General features: G+C 32.0%; 2 protein-coding genes across 2 annotated transcripts in view; one reads left to right on the top strand and one right to left on the bottom strand.

The window, feature by feature from the left end:
- LOC100570752 (spindle pole body component 110-like) overlaps nt 1–10,571 on the top strand; it is a 15,033-nt gene extending 4,462 nt beyond the window's left edge. The window contains exons 3-10 of the mRNA XM_016804298.2: nt 1,351–1,820; nt 6,377–6,699; nt 6,786–6,937; nt 7,220–7,539; nt 8,351–8,583; nt 8,676–8,981; nt 9,231–9,368; nt 9,435–10,571. Of these exons, the coding sequence (XP_016659787.1) occupies nt 1,351–1,820; nt 6,377–6,699; nt 6,786–6,937; nt 7,220–7,539; nt 8,351–8,583; nt 8,676–8,981; nt 9,231–9,368; nt 9,435–9,602 (2,110 nt within the window). The 3' untranslated portion in view covers nt 9,603–10,571. The remainder of the gene's footprint in view (nt 1–1,350; nt 1,821–6,376; nt 6,700–6,785; nt 6,938–7,219; nt 7,540–8,350; nt 8,584–8,675; nt 8,982–9,230; nt 9,369–9,434) is intronic.
- Nucleotides 10,572–10,611: 40 nt separating this feature from the next.
- LOC100168040 (clathrin heavy chain) lies at nt 10,612–18,849 on the bottom strand. Its single transcript, XM_003244411.4, has 22 exons — nt 18,220–18,849; nt 17,120–17,357; nt 16,905–17,054; nt 16,716–16,834; nt 16,497–16,658; nt 15,835–16,425; nt 15,570–15,758; nt 15,321–15,509; nt 14,834–15,241; nt 14,617–14,763; nt 13,915–14,399; nt 13,470–13,850; nt 13,208–13,391; nt 12,952–13,144; nt 12,707–12,864; nt 12,369–12,641; nt 11,978–12,295; nt 11,773–11,904; nt 11,604–11,714; nt 11,376–11,546; nt 11,011–11,308; nt 10,612–10,942 (listed from the first exon to the last, which is right to left on the bottom strand). The coding sequence occupies exons 1-22, from the start codon at nt 18,259–18,261 to the stop codon at nt 10,779–10,781; spliced, it is 5,103 nt and encodes a 1,700-aa protein (XP_003244459.1). The 5' UTR covers nt 18,262–18,849; the 3' UTR covers nt 10,612–10,778.
- Nucleotides 18,850–21,874: the final 3,025 nt, after the last annotated feature.

The raw sequence follows: 21,874 nt of genomic DNA, 5'->3' as shown, positions 1-21,874 counted from the left end.
AAATGGTAGTTTCCCTATAGAACCCTAGGTATATTATCACCTATACAAGTAGTATACATTTGTATGTTCACAGTCTTTTTTTTTTTCACCGCGGTAAATTTCACAACGTTCTAAGGGAGGATGTCCCCCCTTTAACACAATATTTTTACCGTAACAAAAATTTACGGGGGAATTTCACACTCGTTATCCACCCTATTTGCCCGTCACGCAAAAAATATTTACCGTATAGCATTTTACAGGGAGATTTCACATTTTTTGTCCACGAATTCTCCGCTTACACAAAATATTTACCATATTTTAAAATTACAGGGAGTTTGCACACTCAAAATCAGTTTTGCCGCTTACTCAAAAATATTTACCGTGTACACGCTAAATGTTTTTTTTTTCAACAACTAAAAACTAAAATAATTATTTCAAGTACACAACACAAATTATGTAACAATAGATTTTTTTATTGTTAAAAATAAAATTCATTTTTGAAAAAATTGGATAACTTATAAAACAATTTAATGAAACTTTTAGAAAATAAAGTAAAATGAGACACAACTTGACTAAACGACGGATCATTAGTAACTGAATATGAAAAAATGATCAACTTATAACTTTAAAGAAAATAAATTTTAAAAGAACAGACATTTATTAATTATATAAATTACAGTGCAACCAACATAAATGAAAAAAAAAATGTGAATATTATAGTAATTATTATTTCAGTTTTTAGTTGTTGAGAAAAAAACATTTAGCGTGTACACGGTAAATATTTTTGAGTAAGGGGCAAAACTGATTTTGAGTGTGCAAACTCCCTGTAATTTTAAAATACGGTAAATATTTTGTGTAAGCGGAGAATTCGTGGACAAAAAATGTGAAATCTCTTTGTAAAATGCTATACGGTAAATATTTTTGCGTGAGGGGCAAATAGGTGGGATAACGAGTGTGAAATTCCCCCGTGATTTTTGTTACGGTAAAAATATTGTGTTCAAGCGGGACATCCACGCTTGAACGTTGTGAAATTACCGCGGTGAAAAAAAAAAAAAGACTGAACATACAAATGTATACTACTTATACATTATTATACATTATACATATTAGAATAATATGGATAAGTTATATATGATTATAAATACCTTTATAATAATTAATAATATATAGGTATTAGGACATAGGTACAATTGGGTAAAAACAAATTCTAGAAAAGAAGGGACATAGACATAACCTATAGGTACTACTAAGTGCATAAGTCCGAGAACGAATGCAATTTAACAAAATGCATATAACATATTATGTTGACTTACTTGACTTGTCGGAAACGATGTTGTTATTTGCGTTGACTTATACGTCCGTTCTCGGTAGGAATGAGTTGCGAAGACCGGCATCGTCGACCACCACAAGGAAAACGACGACAGACGATTGGCTGGGCCTGCGGCCGAAAAGCAACGCGGAGATAACGTCGTACGAACCATCGTCACACGGCGGTGGTGGGCAAAATGCATCGAGGCGTCACGACTTTAGGCGACAGAGCACGCAACAGCGAACGTCACGCTCGGCGGGCTTGTTGTTCAGCGATGACGATGACGACGACGACGACAAGAAGAATAAGACCACCAACCGAAATGTTTTGGACTCGTTAGCCGATGCCACGTACCGTGGTACCGGTGTAAGTTCCGTGCCTTCACCGGTCACAACCACGGTCAATGGAGATGCCGCCCCGTCAGCCGACCGGACGAGGACCGCGGTTTCCGAGCCACAGCTGACGTTGTCGAAACGACGAGAGACGTCACCGTCCATCGTCACGGTCGCCAAGAAAACCGCGGCAGCCTCAGGTACCTAAATATAAATTATAACGACCATAATATATGTTATACCATATTATGATATAACAATTAAATTCAATAAGTGCCCCATGCTTTTCGTTTTTTGTAATTCACAAGTTTTAAAAATTTTGCAACAAATACATTTTAGAAACACTTTTAGTAATATCTTGATAACCTTGAAGTTTCCTCAAAAAATTATTTTAAAAGTAAGTTTATTTTCAACTTTTTCGTTCATGTATTAAGTAGTATTAAGAAAAGCATGTTTTTAGTGATAACAATAAATTAGAAACAAAGGATTTTTTGAAGGCATATTTTTTTTTATTTACGGTACATTCGAATATTCTGGAGATGACCTCTAGGTACACCCGTCATCGGCGACCTGGTTGTCCAGGTCAAGGAATTGACAACTGGGTCATGTATTGTCACCGACCCTAGACCTCCATACAAAATTTGAGCCTCCTAGGTCATGTAGAAGTGACTTAAATTTAACTCGCAAGATTTGATGACAACAGAAATGAATGAATGAAACATTTCGAGTTAAAGAAAAGCATGTAATAAAATTACAACAAAATAACTAATATTGATTTTTTTGGTTATTTAATATGTAATTTCGTCAAAATTTGAACATAAAATGGCTATAAAAAAAAATTGTTTAACCTATAGTTACGTGGGACCTTGTTTTAAATTTTCAATTCTTAGCTATAAAAGTTGATTATTTTATAAACTACTAAATCGATTTAAAATTTGATAAATTTTGTCAAAATTTGAACTGTTAATGCTTATAAAAAAAAAATGTGCCTACCTATGTATTTTTAATATTTTTCTACTGCTATTGAAACAATATATCGGGATCCTTGTATTAAAATTGCCCGCTTTTTTTACCCAACAAATACAATTTTATTAACAATTATAGAAAAAAAAACTAAAATAATTGAAAACTGAAAATGTCCGTAAATAGCTCAAAAAGTCAAAATATTTTCAAAATTTTATGATGTATAGAACATGAAAATATAAACATTTACAGAAATTTTCATGTAGCTACAATTCGTTTTTAAATTACCACAAAATAATAAAATCACTAAAAGAGAAATCAAGTGAATATCCATTACAATGTTGTAAAAATTTGAACTTTAAACCACTCATAAAAATTTTATTTGACTTTCTTATAGATATTTTAGATTCTGAGTGGAACGATGAATGTATTGATTTTACAATGATGTGTGTTTTTTTTTTTATTTTTTTTTTTTGTGTCTGTGTACACGATAAGTAGTCGAAATAATGCTACGATTTTCAACTTCAGTATCTTGTTCGATCAGAAAGTGAATATCGTTGGTGCATTGGGGAGGTCAAAATTTAAATTTCCAGTAGTTTTCAAAAGCGCCGGGAAAAACAAAAGAAAAATTAAGGAAAAACGGGAATTTTTACGCAAAATCGATTTTTCACAAAATTGAATTTGGTTTTTGGTGTAACTTTAAAAAAAATGACCGTAGATACATGAAATTTTGACTGAATGTTTATCTTAGCATTTCCTATACACCACACAATTTTGAAAATATTTTGACTCTTTTTGAGCTGTTTACGGACATTTTCAGTTTTCAATTTTTTTAGTTTTTTTTTCTATAAATATCAATAAAGTTTTATCTGTTGGGCCAAAAAGTGTATAAATTTAATACAAATCTCCTGATACATTGTTACAATATCAGTTGAAAAATATTAAAAATACATAGGCACAATTTTTTTTTATAAGCATTTAAAATTATTTTGTAGTTAAAAATTTATAAAATGTTCAATTTTTGTATCTAAGAATTGAAAATTTAAAACAAGATTCCACGTATGTAATTAATTCTGTTACCAAAAAATCTAAATAATACATTTACATAGTTTATTTTTATAGTCATTTTAAGTATAAATTTGGACGAAATTACATATTAAAAACCTAGGATAACTATTTTAGTTATTTTGTTGTGATTGTATAATATTATTCGTGGGTACTTGAAACTTCTAAAGTATAGGTACTATATCTATGATAGTACCACGGTTTTTTGTTGATGTATAACGCGTTATAAGTACCTAATAGATATTATGATATGATTAATTTGGAATTTATTATAGGTACCTATTATAGGTCAATTTTTTTTAAATACTATAGACTATAATATAATGTTATGTCTTATACCTAGACTGACCTACCGTCTCCGCTCAGAATCGTTTTTCTTATACAATGATATTATATCATTGAATTCAAATTTAATACCATCCATTATACAGTGACCCACTAATAACCTACTGTACAGCAGAGCGAAATCCACTTACCCACCTTTTTTTTTGTTGATAAAGGTAGAGAACCTTATAAGGAATCTTTTATTACATTTTAAAATCTTAGATTTATACATCTGACCAATATTTATACATCTGACCAACCGACCACGCCCAACACACTAGTAGCAGACTATGCGGACGATAAAGTCATAATATCATCCAGTCCAGATCCTATTATAGCCTCCACAAACCTACAAAACCATCTCTCATTAATGGAAGATTGGTATAAAAAGTGGCGATTTAAAATAAATCAAACCAAATCAGCACATACTACATTTACACTTAGATTAGCACCATGTCCAGAGGTATCGCTTTTTGGTACTCAGATACCCTCATCCCCAAACGTTAAATATCTCGGCCTAACTCTTGACCGCCGTCTAACCTGGGCTCACCACATCAAAGCCAAAACTTCACAATTAAATTCCCGCTTACAAATAATCAAAACCCTAATAGTCAACAACAAACACTCTAAATTAAATATTAAACTACTTCTTTACAAATCTCTTTTAAAGCCAATTTGGACGTACGGCTTACAGCTATGGGGTAACGCAAAAATATCAAATCTAAATAAAATTTAACGATCCAAAATAAATACTAAGAAAAATTACCAACTTTCCACTATATGTCTCAAATCACTCCCTGCATAAAGACCTACATATGAAAACAGTTCAGGAAGAAGCTAAAAATTATTACAAACGATTCCACCTACGCCTTAACTCCCATCCAAACGAACTTGTAAAAAATCTGGCTTCATTAACTATTCCTGGTAATCCTCCTCGTCGCCTTAAGCGTAAATGGTGTAGAGACCTACCTAACCCCTAACAAAAAAAATTTAAAAATTTAAAAAAAAATTTAAAAAAAAAAAATAAAAATTAAGTTAAAACAAGTAATTTAAAAAAACATAAGTGTCATCGGTGGGTGGCTTCTTAGCTCATAATTTCATGTTTTTTTATTGTGTCTCAGCTCATACTCTTATTGTGCCGTTTGTGTACAGATTGTGTATTACTAATAAAGAAAAAAAAAAAAAAAAAGATTTAAAAAGAAACATTTTTAGGAATTAGGTACTAACTTAAAATAATTTGCTCGTTTTCGTAATTTTTACGACTTTTGTCAAAATTCGAACTTTAAATGCTTATAAAAATAAATTTTGCCTATGGATTTTTAATATTTTTCAAATATCATTATAACAATATCATTATAACAATATATTAAGAGCCTTGTTATAAATTTTTAAGTTTTTTTACCCAACAAATAAAATTTAATTGACATTCATAGAAAAATAAAACTAAAAAAATTGGAAACTGAAAATATCCGTAAACAGTTCAAAACAAATCAATATTTTTTTTAATTTTTATCGTGTATTAAAAATACTAATAAGCATCCAGTGAAAAATTCATGTATCTACGGTAATTTGTTTTAGAGTTACACCAAAAACCAAAATCGATTTTGTGTAAAAATTCCCGTTTTCCCTTCATTTTTATTTTGTTTTTCCGAATTTTGGCCTCCCGAATACACAAACTAGATTCACTTTCCCATCGAACAAGATACTGTTGAAGAAAATTGAAGCAGTTTTACTGCCCCAACGGTGATGACAGACACAAAAATAAAAAATTTAATTTAAAAAGAAACACATCATTGTAAAATCAATACATTCATTACTCCGCTCAGAATCTAAAACAGCACACGAGAGAAGCCAAGTTGTTAAGCTAGTTAATAATATTATAATAAATTTAATCATAATAATCTATATTTTATATTATTATTTTTTCCTGCGAAATGTAGGTATATGCGGCGGAATTTGTACTCTACAACAAACACTATACAATACAATTATTTCAAAATGAATCCATTTATAGTTTTATGTATAATATATAATTCTAAGTTCTAAGTACCTTGTCTTGTATACAGAGTAGATATTATAGGGTTTAGGGTTCAAGGTTCAACTGTTCATCGACAAATGATGAACAAATAAATAAGGACAGTGAAAAAAGTGAGTATAAAGAGTTTGAACTTTGTTGAGACTTTGATACATAGAATTGTATAATTCGTATCTGTACCTTGAATTTTAGTGATAAATTAAAAAATCCCTACTTTCAAAATAATAAGTGTTCTAACTTATAAGTTCTAGCTGATTATCATTGTTAATAAAATCAAACTGTTTTATGAAAAATGTCGATCACTCGATCTTCATCCAGCTCTTTATCGTCCGTCGACCTTTTTGAAAACTATATCGTTTTGTTTTTCAGAAAATATGCCTTCTTGGTTGAGTGGGTTAATACATAACACAGACGAAACGACCACCCTGACTATCGCTCCTCCACCAACTAATCATCATATTTTGTCCACTGACAAAATGGTTGACGAAAATGTTCCTCAGAAAACTGAGAGAATTGAAAACGAAATCACCGAAGAGAAACCGCCTACGATTTTATCGTTGCTCAGAGGAAAAGACAGTATCCAAACATCCATGTTAGAATTGATCCGAGAGCTGGCTAAAAAAAAACAAGACATACAGCAGGCTGCAATAACATTGATCCAAGAGCAACAAAACAGCGACCTCCTTATTAAAGTAATAAGGAAATTATAATTAATTAATACTTCCTACGAATTGTTTACACCGTGTACAAATATTAAATATTATATTATTGTATACAGGCGTTCTTAATGGATAATAGTTATTCTGTAATGAACCCCGATACACAAGAGTTAGAACGTTTACGGTCAGAGAATCACAAATTTCAACTGACGAACGACCATCTTTCAAAAACACACGAATTAGAATTAGATGCCTTAAAGACTAAATATGAGTAAGGCTTGTGAGATATTTGAGCTTTATACCAAAATGCTTGTATAACATCGTTAATTATTATTCATTTATTTTTAAATAACATTTAAATATTGCTTTGTGAATAAATTTGTTATAATTAAGATGCTTTATATAACTATTAATACATAATTATTACCTATAGGTAATCATCCAATTTTGTAATACATTGGACAACGTATTTAATATTTATACAATACTGCAATTGAATTTTCATCTTAAAATTATTTGAAACTCACATGGTTTTATATATATATATAAATAGATTACAGCAAAATGTGTTGCATGAAAAGCTAGATCGTTATGAAGAGCGAGTAAATGAGATGGAAGAAGAACGAAAAGCCGATATGACGGAACGAAAAGAAAATGAAAAGCGCTTAAAAGACATGTATGAGGAGAGGTTACGTGTGATGCACGAGAGTCATTTAATGGATCTCAAACAAACTACTGAAGTTCAAAGGATTAAAATGAATCATTTGGAAGAAGTTGAATCCTGCTTACGTGATTCAAAACCAAAGCGTTTGACCAGCGAAGAGATGACCGCTAGAGAAATTTCAATTACTGCTCAAAACAAACAACTTAAAGGTAGGTAGGTCGTAGGGTGCAATAGTACTATAAGTATCTGAAGTTAAAGTACAATTTATTATTATAGTATAAGAGCTATAATTGTATTAGTCAAACCTTATAATAAAATTAAAACAAGTTTAGACTATTTTTTAAATTAATTTGTTACTTACTTATTAGTTTTAGTTACCTATTAAATTTATAAATTCACCATCTCATATGATTGGTATCAACAATGGTTAAGATACATTAATAAGTCCTAATTCATAAACATATCTAGTTACCTGGTACTTGGTTGATTATTAATTTGATTTACCTACATAGTCAGTTTAATTGTAAGTATTTTCACTATTTTGTAATAATTCAGCTTTTCAGTTTTCAGTTAAATTGAAAAATAATACATTAGGTTAAAATTAATAACTTATTTAACATTTTTAATTTAAGGTAGGTATGCAAAAACAAAAATGAATAAAAAAATGAACGACTCAATGTTTCTTGATAAAACAATAAATGTTAACAGAAGTATGGAAATTTAAAAATACATTCCATAAAATATAAATGATATAATTGAAGTAGAATTACAATATTAGTGTATAATGATTATAATAAAATTAAACAAAATTACTTATTTAGGCATTTTAAATTATTTATTTTAACCAAGCTAGTTAAATTAGTATTTTCCAAATACTTACTTTAAAATTTGAGGGTTGTAAAGTATTGCTAGAAAGGAACTATTAACTTACAACATAGGTAGTTCTTATGTCAACACCTGGATTCAAAATAATTAACTAGTTTTGATTAATATGCCCACCTATATGCCTGATGGCTATAGATTTACAGGAAGAAATAGATAAGCAGTTGGCCATGTTGGAAGGAGAAAGATCAGCTCTTCAAATGAAAACCGAAGAGTTTCAATCGAGAAATCAGCGGGAACGAAATGAACTGGAACTCTTTAATAAAGAGCTAAAACGATCTATGAAGGCATTTGAGGATGGTCGTAAAATATGGGAACGTGAAAAAAAATCAGAAACACAATATATTGAAAGTCGCAAACAAGAGTTGGAGGTAAGTCATAAAACAAATGATGTGGGTAGTAGGTGTGTACTACCACAGAATAAGAATATAAAACTATAGTTTGTATTTTTCAATTTGCCTAGGATGTTCGTTCTTCGGTCATTGAAGAACAACGCAAGTTGGCAGAAGAAAGGTTTGAAGTGGCTTCTGAACGATACAAACTTGAAACCATGCTGAAATTAGATGCTGGTACAGGAACCGATTTGATACAAGCTAAAGTGGAAGTGAAAGAGAATTTTAAGGAACTAAAAAGAAAAGAAAAAGAATTAGACAAACGATTGGAACATACAAAAGAACTAGAAAAACATCTAGCTGATGAAAAAAACAGATTGCAAGAACTAGATGACCAAATTAAAATGAAATCAATTCGTGCAGAAAAAATGTTTAAGGTGAATATCTAACATATATATATTAATATGTTCTTAGAATTTACACCCACAGAACAGCCCTTAGCTCAAATGGTATTTTGTAAGTTTGGTTAAATACATGTGCATTTATTGTAATTATTAATATTTCCCCCAAGTCAAAAATTCAAGACTAATTAATATATGTTTTATTAAACATTAAATATTAATATATCAAGTTTGTAACATGATATACACTATTATTAATATTCCTTAATTATTTTTATAAAATAGATGGCACTTTCAAAACAAGAAGAAGGTCTTAATGCTTTGGAGAATGCTAAAGATATTCAAAATAAGTTTGATAAAAAAGGTAAAGATATTCAAAATCGACTATTGGATGTTATAAAACGTGAAGAAAATATTGTTATGGTGAGTATTGTGCTCAAAACTACATAATTTAGTTGAATAATTTATGACACATTACTAAATATGTAGGAAGAAACTAAAATAGCCAAAGAAAAGGATTCGTTTAGCAAATTACGAAAAAAACTTGATTTGGTTCTACCTCAATTGTCTGGAGATGAAATGCGTTTTTTAGATCCTAAGTTGAATAAACATGAAGCTGAAAAGGAAGTATATTTCAAGACAACTCAATTATACTAATTGTAAGCTTTGTATTGTCCAATCTTCTGGTTACATATTTGACTATAAATAGTTTCTGGAGATTACATTTGGTTTTACTCATAATATACAAAAAATTAAAGTGTATATACTCCGGCCCACGAGAGAAGTAACCCGTTTCGCGCATGCTGACTGGCGGAATTCCCCCACTTAGTGCCTTTTGCTGTATGTCAAATACGTGGAGATGCGCGGATTCGGACGCGATTTGGTCGGGACACGAGTTACTTCTCTCGTGGGCCGGAGTATAGTTCCACGCATAGACCAATATAAGTCTATGGTTTTACTGTATTGTTTGTTATCTCCAGTTATTCTCTGTTGTTTGTACACAAGCTGCTGCGTAAATAAATGTTATTACTTATAATCAATTATTTTTTATAAATTAATTATTTATTTCTAACTTTAAAGCAATGTAAAAGTGTAAGTGGTATTACCATAAGTAACTTGGGATTAACGGAATTAGTTATACTTTTCAAATTCAACAGAACCATAAAATGTTTTCACTTACCATTTAATTCACATATAAATCAATGTTACAGATAAAGACTATTTGAATTTTATATTCCATAGCTTAACAGATTATGTACATATTAGAACCCTACAGTCTACATTTAGTTTTTTAATATTTTAGCAATATTAAATGTTGTTATACATACAAAACGACTCAAAGACATTTATCATTATAATTTGTTTTTATATTTCTATATAAATTGTAGATAATAATTTACAAAAAAATGTATAATAATAATAATAATAATTATGTTTTATAGTAATAATAATAATAATAATAATAATAATAATAATAATAATAATACGATTATAAATAAAATAAATTATAAAAATTAACGTGAAATCAATATTAAAAATGTATACGCAAATAAATCATAAGTTACGAAATGTGGTTGAATAATTTAAACAAGTAATATTTTTAACAAGTATTAACATTAACTATTCAATATTATCTAACAATGATGAGAATATATTTTCAAAAGCCTATTTAGTTAATTTTTTTTTTTTTTTTGGAATGGTTTTTAATTGATTATTTATAAAATATAAATATTTTATACCTGGGTAGTAAATTTTCTATCAGAATATAGCAAAGCCCATCATTGTTTTCTTAAAAAATACTGCTATAAAGGAAAGGGTTATATAATAGGTACATTACATGCCATAGCCCTGATAGGGTAAAGTATTTGAAGTTGCATAAGGGGCTCCGCTTGGGGGTACATAAGGTTGTTGTGAAGGGGCTACAGTTCCTTGATAGGACGGCGAGTACATATTACCCATAACAGATGGACCAGCTGTCAACATCAGTTGTGGTTCAGCTATATAAACACAATTAATAAAATATCAAAATTGAACATTAATAAATATGTATTTCAATAACACTTACGTATCATCATTGGTTTGATATCTTCTTCTTTGTGTTCTTCCAATCGCTTGGATTCGGCTTCTTCTAATTTATCTACCTTGGAAACATATTCTCTAGTGACTTGAATAAGATAAGGCATAGCAAAGTCCATGATTTTATGCCTCCACGCTAGTTCCAATACAATGTCTGGGTGCACAAGATCATAACATTGAAACAAAGCGGCAGCAAAACAATCATAGTTTCCACGCTCTAAGAACCACGTAACCAATTCTTCAGCTACTTCTGAATTTTTTGATTCTGCCGCATATTCCATAGCATCCTAATACATTAATTACATAATTACAATAAAGTAAAGGCTTAATACTAATATCAAATATTAATAATACTTTATATAATCTGTCTTTCTTGCATAATTCAACACTCTGCTTCCACCTATTATTTCCCTTGTACAAGTAAGCAGCTATGCGCCTAAACTCTGTAAGTTCGTGTTTTTCAAGTTTTTGGGCAAGTGCAATAGTATCAAAATTATCAAATGCATCAATGGACGTTCGTAGACCCTATAAAAACAAAAATAATCAATCATGGCAAATACAAATACTGGCTAAAATAATTACTTGGTAGTCTTCCTCATCGATCAGTAAATTATTTAGTGCTTCATTTATAGCTTTATTATTCAAAGATTGCACGGAACGCAGGTAGGTTTTGACTAATTGCAAATGATTTGTCTAAATTAAAAAAAAGTTATATTAAACTACAATCAATAATACGTTGAGACTACAGTACCTTAGTGAAATAGGCAACACCTCTAGTGTGATCCATTCGTGGTGTCAACACCAACAATAAGTCATTGAGCAGAAGCGGTTTATAATCAAGATAAAATTGTATTGCTTTGTAATATAATTCTAAATTAGCAACCTAAAAAATAAATCAATCATTATTAGTTAAAAAGAAACAAATATGAATACTTAAACACAATTTCTTTTCATACCTTTGTAATAATGTCTTTAAAATGACTCTCTCGCCATGCTTCAGTTGGATGATTCATCATGGCTAATACCGCATTATCATACTCTTCATATTTATCATATAAAAATACTAACTCTGACCACAAATGCGCTTGTTCAGCCGCTCTTAACACCTTAGGGATATTAACACGAGACCAGAAGAGTTCTAAATGCTCCTTCATCTTAGCCGGCTTATATTTGGAGTATAAAATAGCCAATTCTGTAAACATTCCCATATGTGCACGTTCCAATCCCAATGCTGCTTCTAGAAGATTAATAAGTTCTTCAAAATAACCACGATCCTAAATGGATAAAAAAAATAAAGCATGTTGTTTATTATCAGAACAATTTAACAAAAGTAATTATTTATATTACCTGGTAGTAGTTAATCAAGTCTTCTAATTCATCAGCATGAACAACTATGTGGAGACCACACATTTGAGCTAACCTGAACTCGTTATTATCAACACATGCAAAACACACTTCTTTCCATGTTCTTGTGCTATTTGCTTTACGGGCACTGTCCACAGCACCTTGATACTCTTTAAGATGTACAAGAGTAATAGCTAATCGTGCAAAGTTTGAGACGTTGTTATACAGCAGCTTAGCTGGTTCATACATTTTGTCTTCAAAACACCTATCACCGATCTGTAAAATAAATTATTACATAATTTAATATAATATTCTATACAATGAGACATCAAAAAAATAACCTTTTGAATATCAGCGTGATTTGGTCCAGAAATAAATTCTTCAAGATCTGCAAGACGATTTGTTTTGGCATAAGCGTAGATTAATTCGCTTTCAATATATGATTCACGAGCCTTCTTACGCGACATTTGCAAGTAACGTACAAGATCTTCCCAACTTCCTATAATCAAGACAAAAATATATGAATAAATCATTCATACAACTTGAAAATTATTTAAACCTAAATAATATAAAATTCAACAAATACCTGTTTTGTGTGCAGTCTGAACAACATCCATGTATGCACTTGGATCATCAGCTTTAATGAACGAGTCAATAGCTTCTTTGACAAACATACTTTGCAATTGAGATTTTGCCAATAAGCTCCAAACACCTGGCTCATTACAACGTTCAGCAAATTCATAGGCGCGATCAAGATTTTTAACATTATCAATAAGTACCTAAATAAATAAACAAATATTATTAAATTTTTCCATACCTAAGTTATATTAACAAGATCTTACTTGAATAGCAGATTGATTAACATTAAACTTCTTAAATATTGCAAAAGCTTCTTCAAATAATTCATTGTTAATAGCAATGGATGCAATATCAGGAGCATCATAGTTGTCCAAGCGATTAATATAATCCATAACACGAGTTCGGTCGGCTTTAACCGCTGTTAAAATCAATAGATTTTGCAAGTTTCTAAATTCAAACGAAAAGAAGAAAAAATTATTGTTGTACTTGATATTCGAAAAAAAATTATTGGTATTTTATAGTTACCTATGAGAGCTGAATAATGAATTATCAAATACAATTTTTTCTAATAGTTCAATCAGTTCATTGGGCAAATCAGCAGTCATAAAAGCTTTTACAGTTACTGATATGTCTTCAGGATCTTGAGTTTCAGATAAAGCTGTTTGCACAACTTGATCAATGAGTGGACGACGATAGACATTGTTTTCATTCAATACTTCCAGCCACAACTCTGGATTACGACGTCTAACCAAATATCTAGCTTCAGATTTGAAAAGACTATTCTCATTACAAACATTTATCAATTCCAAATCACATTTTCCCCGTTCATAAGCAACGCATGCCAAATGTGGATCACGCTTTTCACAATACTTGCCAACCACGCGACTATCATAAAACTTGTTCTCTCTGAAAAAAAAGAAAAAAAAGATAGTAATTGGTATTGTTATTCATAAAATAGTAAGCTACGTACTTCAAATATCTTTCTGGATTGTTGTTGCTGTCAATATAAATCTTAGCAAGTGCATTATGAGTTGCAGGCTCTTCACTACCATCATGAACGCGTAATTCTAGCCAAGATGACAATAGTTTAAGACGGTTACGCTTCTCTACTTCTTCTACCAATTCATCAGTAGAGAATTCTCCTTTCACAACTTGTATAAGATTTTTGATTATATCTTCTGAACAATCTACATCAAGGAGTCCACCGACTACAACTGGTAAACGTGATGGGTTCACTTTTTGTACATAAATCTCAATATATTTTTGCAAATTATTTCTATATAAATATAACACAAGATCGTGTACGAAATTAAATCGATCACACACAATGATTAATGGTAACTGATCAGTAAGCTTTGCTTCTTTCAAGAAATTCTTAACTCTTTCTGCATTGTAACAAGTAGATTCACGACATATCCGCTCCACTTCTTTAATTTGTCCAGTTTTGCAAGCTGCCTATAAATATACATAAGGTATTTAATAAAATGTTAACTCATTATGTACCTTATTCATACATTAATTTAGCGTTAATAATGAAATTTAAAGTCAACATTTTTAATAGGTATTTCAGATTTTGAGTATACAAAAGATAAAAAAATAACTAACTGTACAAAAAATCACCAAACTAAAATACACACATTATAAAGTCAAATATTTTTATATTATAACTTACTGAAATGTATTTAAAATGAACTTCTGGATCTTGGCTGAAGTTAACAATGGATCCCAAGAAGTAAAATAATCCTTCATAACTTTTAAATGACTCAAATAAATCAATCAACGCCTTAGTTGTCAATTGTTCATGGTATTTAGTTGCAATCTAATTTAACACAAATATTAAAAAGATAATAAGTTAAGGTATATTATTTTCATTAATTGTTGGTAATTACCTTAACACAAATTTGAAGGTTTTGCCTTATGTTATTAGTTAGCATAGCTTTCAAACATTCCAAAGAATCTTCAACACTCAAGGATCCAAAGTAACCAATTAACCATTCAGGATTTAATAATTGTGTATGTACAACTGCTCTTTTTATATCATATAAGTCTGTATAATGTTCCAGAGCTCTTTGTAAAAGTCCAGCTTTTTCACACAATTGGGCAACATGAGCACGATCGTAATGAGTAAACATTTGGTTACCAAGAATAGCATCAGCAACTTGTGGAGCAGATATTAAATTCATTTCAAGCAAACGTGTTTGTAACGGGCCTTCGGCTTCGCGGTTATGCTTCAATGCTTCTAGAAGGAATTTAGTGCATTGTTGAACCATGCTTTGCTCGATAAATATATCCACAATCTACATTTTAAATTGTTAAATAAATTTTTGTCCATAAATAAAAATATAGAAGAAATTATAAAAACTATTGATTACATACTTGGTTAATATTAGCAAGAGGTTCAGCGTCATCAGACAGTAACATTTGGGCAAATTCAACAGCATGATCAGGAGTAGTACGTAAGACGACATTCCTGAATAAATGTATATAATCTGGTACATAACTTATTTTTTGGGAGTACAGTATAATTTTCTGATACTGGCCAGTCTCAGCAAAACATTGAACAACCTATAGAAAACCATTTAATGAGTATGTTATTTAAATAATTATAAATTAATTGATAAGTACTTTTGGTGGAATGTTTGCACGCAGATAAACTGACAATGCTAAAGAAATGTCTGCAGTTTTTACTAAGTCTCCTAATTCTTCAGAGCACTCCAATTTATCTTCTTTTAGCCACTTTTCTAATAATTGCCTTTTATCTTGTGCAAGAACTGGACGACATAATTCCAGAGATTCATATTTATTCAACTTGCCCTAAAAATATTCAAATAAATATTAAAAGAATTGATTATTTGTACAAAATGTAATAGTAAAAACTACAATAGCATACCTGGTCCAGTAGTATTCCAAAGTATTGAAGTAGAGGGGATGATTGATTTGCGACAGTTGGAACCTGTTGAAATTTTTGTATGGTAGAAGGTGTCCTGAGAATGCCTTTAGGTGCATTAGCTGCTACTTTAGCAGCATCTGCATATTGTGCACTTTGGAAGAGCATGTTAAATTTGCGTACAAAAAGTTCTTCTGCGCCTGACAAATTATTTCGTACAGCCATACGTAAAGCGAGTTCTGGATGTTGAAGTACTGTATTTATGTACGGTATTATGTTGTCTTCTTCAACACTGACAGATAATACTTGTCCTTTACGATTAACCCCAATTATACCACCAGTGGCATCATGTGGCGCAGTTACAAAAATTGTGTCTCCACTAATGCGGTTCATATAGATGCAAGTAGCTGTTTCAATGTCATATAGATGAATATAGCCATACTTAGTAATAAGATATATTACATCGAATTTTGAGCTAACTTGCATTGCAACTGGGAAATCGTTTTGTGCTTCTGGAGGAAAGAAAACTTCCACTTGTTTTTTTGGAAATGGTTGATTGCCTCTTGGTGTTTGTACCACTTCAACAATGTGCAACTAAAATTTAAATTAGTAAATCAAAAATATATTTAAATTTAAAAAAATAATTTTAGAATAATTTTTATTACCTTTCCTCCTGCAGCTGTACGTGCAGCAAAACAAAATAATGTTGACATTTCTCTATTTCCTTCCATTTGGAATCTTGCAAATGATGCAGCATGGCCTTCAATGGGCTGTGAACAACTCTTTTCTACTGAATATAATTGCATAGCTCCAACAACACGATTTTGCTAAAAGCAAGAAAATAATTATAATTCTCTTCAAAAAAGTATAAATAAAAATAGTACTTGAGCTGAAATTCCTATGAGTAATAACCATTGTTGTTTATGATCCGTTCTATAATTAATAATTTGACACCCATTCAATGTAGAATGACGATCAAACATTTTTACAGGTGTAGAGTCTCCTGAAATTTTGTGAAATTTAATAAAAAGTATAAATTTAGTTAATACGTTTGAAATGTAAAAAAAACTTACCTTCCATACTCCAATGAAAAACCGATGTTTCTGTAACGAGAGCTAATGTATTTGGAGAAATCCATTTCCAAAAAACTACATCATCTTGCATAATGTGAGCTTTCATTTTACTCTTCATCTCAATATTAAAAATCTGTAAGGTCTTTTGAGCTAAAATAAAAATAATTATATTTATTGTAAAAATGTTGAAAAATCAAAGGCAATGCAATTCTTACATGCAGCTGTTCCTTCAGTACCAGCTTTTCCTTTCAGTGCAATTACTTTGCTGGCTGGATTCATTATGGCTGAATCTGCAGATATTGGACGTCTTATTGGATTTTGGGGATCAGCCATATCAACAATAACAACTTGTGCAACATCACCAGTCTTTTCACGCACACAGATATATTTATCTGATTCCATGGTGAGTGTATTAAAACTGATGTTTGACTGATTGATGCCCACATTTGTAAGCTATAGAAAAAATTATGAAATATGTTTTTAAAAAGAAAAATCAATTAGTTACCCAGGTAGGTACACAAGAAATTAATGTTTAAGTTCAAAGTTCAAACATAATAATTATAGGTACTAATAACTGTATTATGAATCACTTATTATGATTCCATCTGATATCATACCTACAAAACCACAATAATGCAGAGATAATATTGTACCTATCATGAAATTTCCCTTGACCCACATTTAATTGGATTAAAATGTTAACATAACAACTTTGACAGAGACACATCGCAGGTACAGCGACAATAGATGGTACACTTCTGAAATACAATACACGCCCGTGATGGCGAATCAACATGTAAACCCAACATCTGGCAGTTGATAAGCATACATATTAAGCTGTCATTAAATATCAAATTATTCCAAGATAAAAAACAGACAGAACAAAAGCTAAAAGTTGAGAGGTGTGTGGGAAAGCCCGTTGAACGGTTGGACCCACGGAATTATTACTTTAATACCTACCTACTACTTTATTATAATTGGTAATTGAGATGTAAAAGACGATCGCCGTTAAAATATTCGTTACTGCGTTGTTGTAACCCGCAAACGGCGCGATAAATTATGTAACCTATTAATAGGCGGCGGACGGATCAGCCGCGATAGGGTCGGCGGCGCAGAAACGTTTGGGTTTTACCGGCACGATCGTTTGGGTTGCATTAAAAATACACGAAGTCGCGAAACCATCCGGCGCCCGGCCTCGTCTCCGCCGGGCCAACCGTAGACAAGGGGCCTTGCTCTCTGCACAGACGACAACGGGCCCTACACGAGCCAATTCACGGTGTACACAAGAATTCGCTACTCGGTTTTAATAATTTACCTGTAGGTGTTCCTGGAACTTGATAGGTAGTATCTGCGCCATTTCGAGATCACGTCCGTTCCGCGTGCTGGTTATTCACAAATGGCGAAGTTGTCGCTGCCCCGATCGCGTAGACGGGAGAACGAACGACAGTCCGGCGCTTTCCAAAAGCTCACGAATGTGGGAGGAGGTGCACTCGCTGATAATGACGATGTATATGTGTACTGGTGTGTGAGTGTGTGTATATTGGGATTTGGGAGCGCACGAAAAAACACTCACTGGGTCGACAGTTTTTATTTTAAGTGGTCGAAGCCGCGTACGCGCGCGCTGGTATAATAATTCGACTGAAGAACACTTTCAGCGGGCGGCACGATCGGCCGACATTAACGTGACTCTGCGGTACTAAAAATACGATGATTATCGGATTCAGTGGTGACGAAACGTAAGGCAACAACAATTAACAAAGTATAAAAAGCGATCACTATTCACTACTTATTGCTGTCGGCGTCAGGGGCTGACTTTGATGCACCGTGTATTGTATTTTGATAAATTATAAAAATGGGACAACATTCGTATCGTCGCAAGTTCGGTCCACGGTTCATATCGGGAATCACGCAGGCGAGCGGAAAAAAATAATGTGTCGAAAGGGTTCAACTGTTCAAGCAGGGTAGAAGGGAGGGAGTGCCAGTGCCACATAAACAGACTGAACAGTGTGCCGTTAATGGACGACTTGAAATTCCCCAGCGACCGTCTTCGATTAGTCAAGTGCGTGGTGGTGCACTGGTGCCGGTGGGCGGTGTCGAATGTCGATGTTGGTTCACTACAACCAGGGGTATGAAACTCCGTGAATTGGCCGAATCGGGCGATTGTAACCTTGAACTCGGCGTGGCATACGTAATCTATGATAAAAGTAAACAGTGGAAACAACCCGACCCCGCACAGAATACCCGGCCTATTAGGCGGAAACGGTTTTTCAATACGGGTATAACATCATGTCAGTGTTACGGAAACAGTTTCATTGTTCGGACTTCAGATCATAGGTAAACACTTCACCCATCAGCTGATCGAGTTTCGCTTCTATATTGTTCTATGCTACAACCACGATTTAAATTTTGAGATTAAGTAATATACAACCATACAACAATTACAATTTATACAACCAACTTTAATAGTATTGTCTATTTGAATACAACTCCACTCCAATTATTCGTCTACTCGTCAGACCTGACTAGTGGCTGGACAGTGTCTAGTGTCTACTGTCTAGTGTCTACTCTACTCCGACGTCTCCGAGTACTCGGAGCACTCCGGTCTTAGATAATAATGTATAATTTAATATAATATACTGGATAGAGCATGAGTATATCACGCGTTGTCTGCTATCGAAGCCAATTTGGTCGGCCCCGATAAATTTAATGCGCCATGGTCAATAATGGAAAAGATAGCGCGGGACGAGGTAAACATAATTGCGGTAATGTTTTGCGCAAGTGCAGTGGTTTTGCGCATGCTCAGTGGTGACATCGGGTCCGACCAAATCGGCTTCAACATTTTAAATCATAGCTCTATCCAGTATTTATCATGACAAATTATACATATTTACTTTGTCATGGTATTTGTTATCCAAAACTCCGGTATTCCGGACCGCTAGTTAAGATAATATACAGGCTGTATATCTTAATTCGTAACCATGACTAAATAAATAGGCAGTAGGCACGTGGGCGTGGCACGTCGGCTAAAATGTTTTGCTATCGTTGCGCATGTTTCCCAGACCGCCAGACGTGAAAAGAATAATATAAAATGGATAATGTAGATTATTATTATAGCCACGATTCAGATAATACCACAGAATATATGAAATACCTAATTATAATAAAATAATTTATAAATAATTTCATATATTCTGTGGTGTTATCGAGCTAACATGCCTGTTTATTTAATCATGGTCCGGACCACGGTCTTAGATTATTCCGGACAGTCCAGTTTTCCGATCTCAGACTCGGGCGGTCTAGTTCTTGCCACACCGTACAATTAATTTACATGACACCATGATAGATATATATTTACTATACGACACTCGACTTTCGGCGTCCGGTGGTCAGTCGCATAGATAAGTAGTACACCTTTAGATAAGTATATTGATTACTGGACAATACTGGTCAGTCGTCACCAGACCTATTAACTTATAAGTTATAAGTTATAACTAGTTTATGGGTCTATAGTCGTCACTCATCAGCCCACACCCCACACTCCACAGTCGTTACATAAAAATTCAAATAAGAATTTAGAGTAGACTATACTAGGTACTGTAGAGATTAGAAAGTAAAGTGTATTTTGCATAGGTGCAAATTTCAATGGGAGGGGGGCTTCAGCTTAACTGAAAATTAAAAGTTGAGGCTTTGTCCCCCAACCTAACAGCTGTAATGTTGCAAGATAAAAGCTTAATTAAATTTAAAAAATCACAATTATATAAATTATTTAAGACCGATTCCACATCAATATTTATGTATTTTTCTATACTAAGTAAACCTAAACTACTAAAACGAAATTGATATCTATTGTCTAAATTATCGTGCAAAACTAAAACTATTAAAATTATTTCCGATTATATAGTAATAGGTTTATCGTATTTATATGTAATTATGTATAGGTAGGTACACTGTACAAAACATTCAAAATCTCTGAACAATTTTTATAAAATACGAGTATATCCTTGATTTTTAATATAAAGTATTTTTTTTTAAATTAATTTTTATGTATTATGTACAATGCACCTACTATGACGTAGGTCATATTTTAATTTGTTTCTTAACAAAAATCATATTAATACGATGATAAATCCGGGAGAGGGGCTGAATTGACATTAGGGGGGGCTTAGCCCCCCAATCCCCACCCAGTTTGTGCCTATGGTGTTGTGGCTATTATTACGTTAAAGTATTTGGTTTCACATGACACAAACACAAATCAGTTATCACAATCCATTTTGGCACTTTCCGGTTTCCACTGTACAACCGTTGTCTGTTCCATGGGGCATGGGCCATACACGACGGTCGTCATCATATTGTTCATGAAAAAATATATACCTATTTATTTTGTAATATATTTTGTCATGATATTATTCTGTGGTCATAATATTATGCACAATTGTCAACTAAAGCCTAGTTAATAGTTAACTTCAAATGATGACACTGATGCCGTGGCATCATTTAATTTGATGACACAGTGTTATGTCTAGTCTGCTGTTGACTGTTAACACATTTAACAGTTAACACGTAGTTGAATATTAATTATAAAAGTGTAAACATTTACATAAGAAATAGAAGGTAATTATGACCAATTATCAATTTTATTATTTTGTTATTTAATCGAAGTCTGCTTTGGTTTAGTGAATATTCTGTTGTTTTGTTAAATTAAAAAGGTAAATAATTACATTTTAAACGCAGCTGATTATCAAACCACCTTGGTATATATAGGTACCATATTTTAGTATATAATATTTACTATTATAATATTATCTTTGTTGGAAACATAATATTAAAAGGCAGCATCTGAATTTAAAAAAATGATTATAATTTGTTATGTAAAAATAAAAATTGGTGTATTGACAGTTGATATAGGTACCTTGGTATTAATAGGTATTTATAAGTCTTTATAATCATGGTATCAATTTAATATTTGAGGA

This window comes from Acyrthosiphon pisum, chromosome A3, assembly GCF_005508785.2.
Source record: "Acyrthosiphon pisum isolate AL4f chromosome A3, pea_aphid_22Mar2018_4r6ur, whole genome shotgun sequence".
NCBI lineage: Eukaryota > Metazoa > Arthropoda > Insecta > Hemiptera > Aphididae > Acyrthosiphon > Acyrthosiphon pisum.
Note: the sequence above shows the minus strand (reverse complement) of the source record. Positions and strands in the feature narration are given on the sequence as shown.

Coding starts and splice junctions, on each gene's coding strand:
- LOC100168040 (XM_003244411.4), bottom strand. CDS start 18,261: ATGGCGCAGATACTACCTATCAAGTTCCAGGAACACCTACAG. Junction 15,510..15,569: donor GTGCAAACATTCCACCAAAA/GTACTTATCAAT, acceptor GGTTTTCTATAG/GTTGTTCAATGTTTTGCTGA. Junction 12,296..12,368: donor ACTTGATTAACTACTACCAG/GTAATATAAATA, acceptor TTATCCATTTAG/GATCGTGGTTATTTTGAAGA.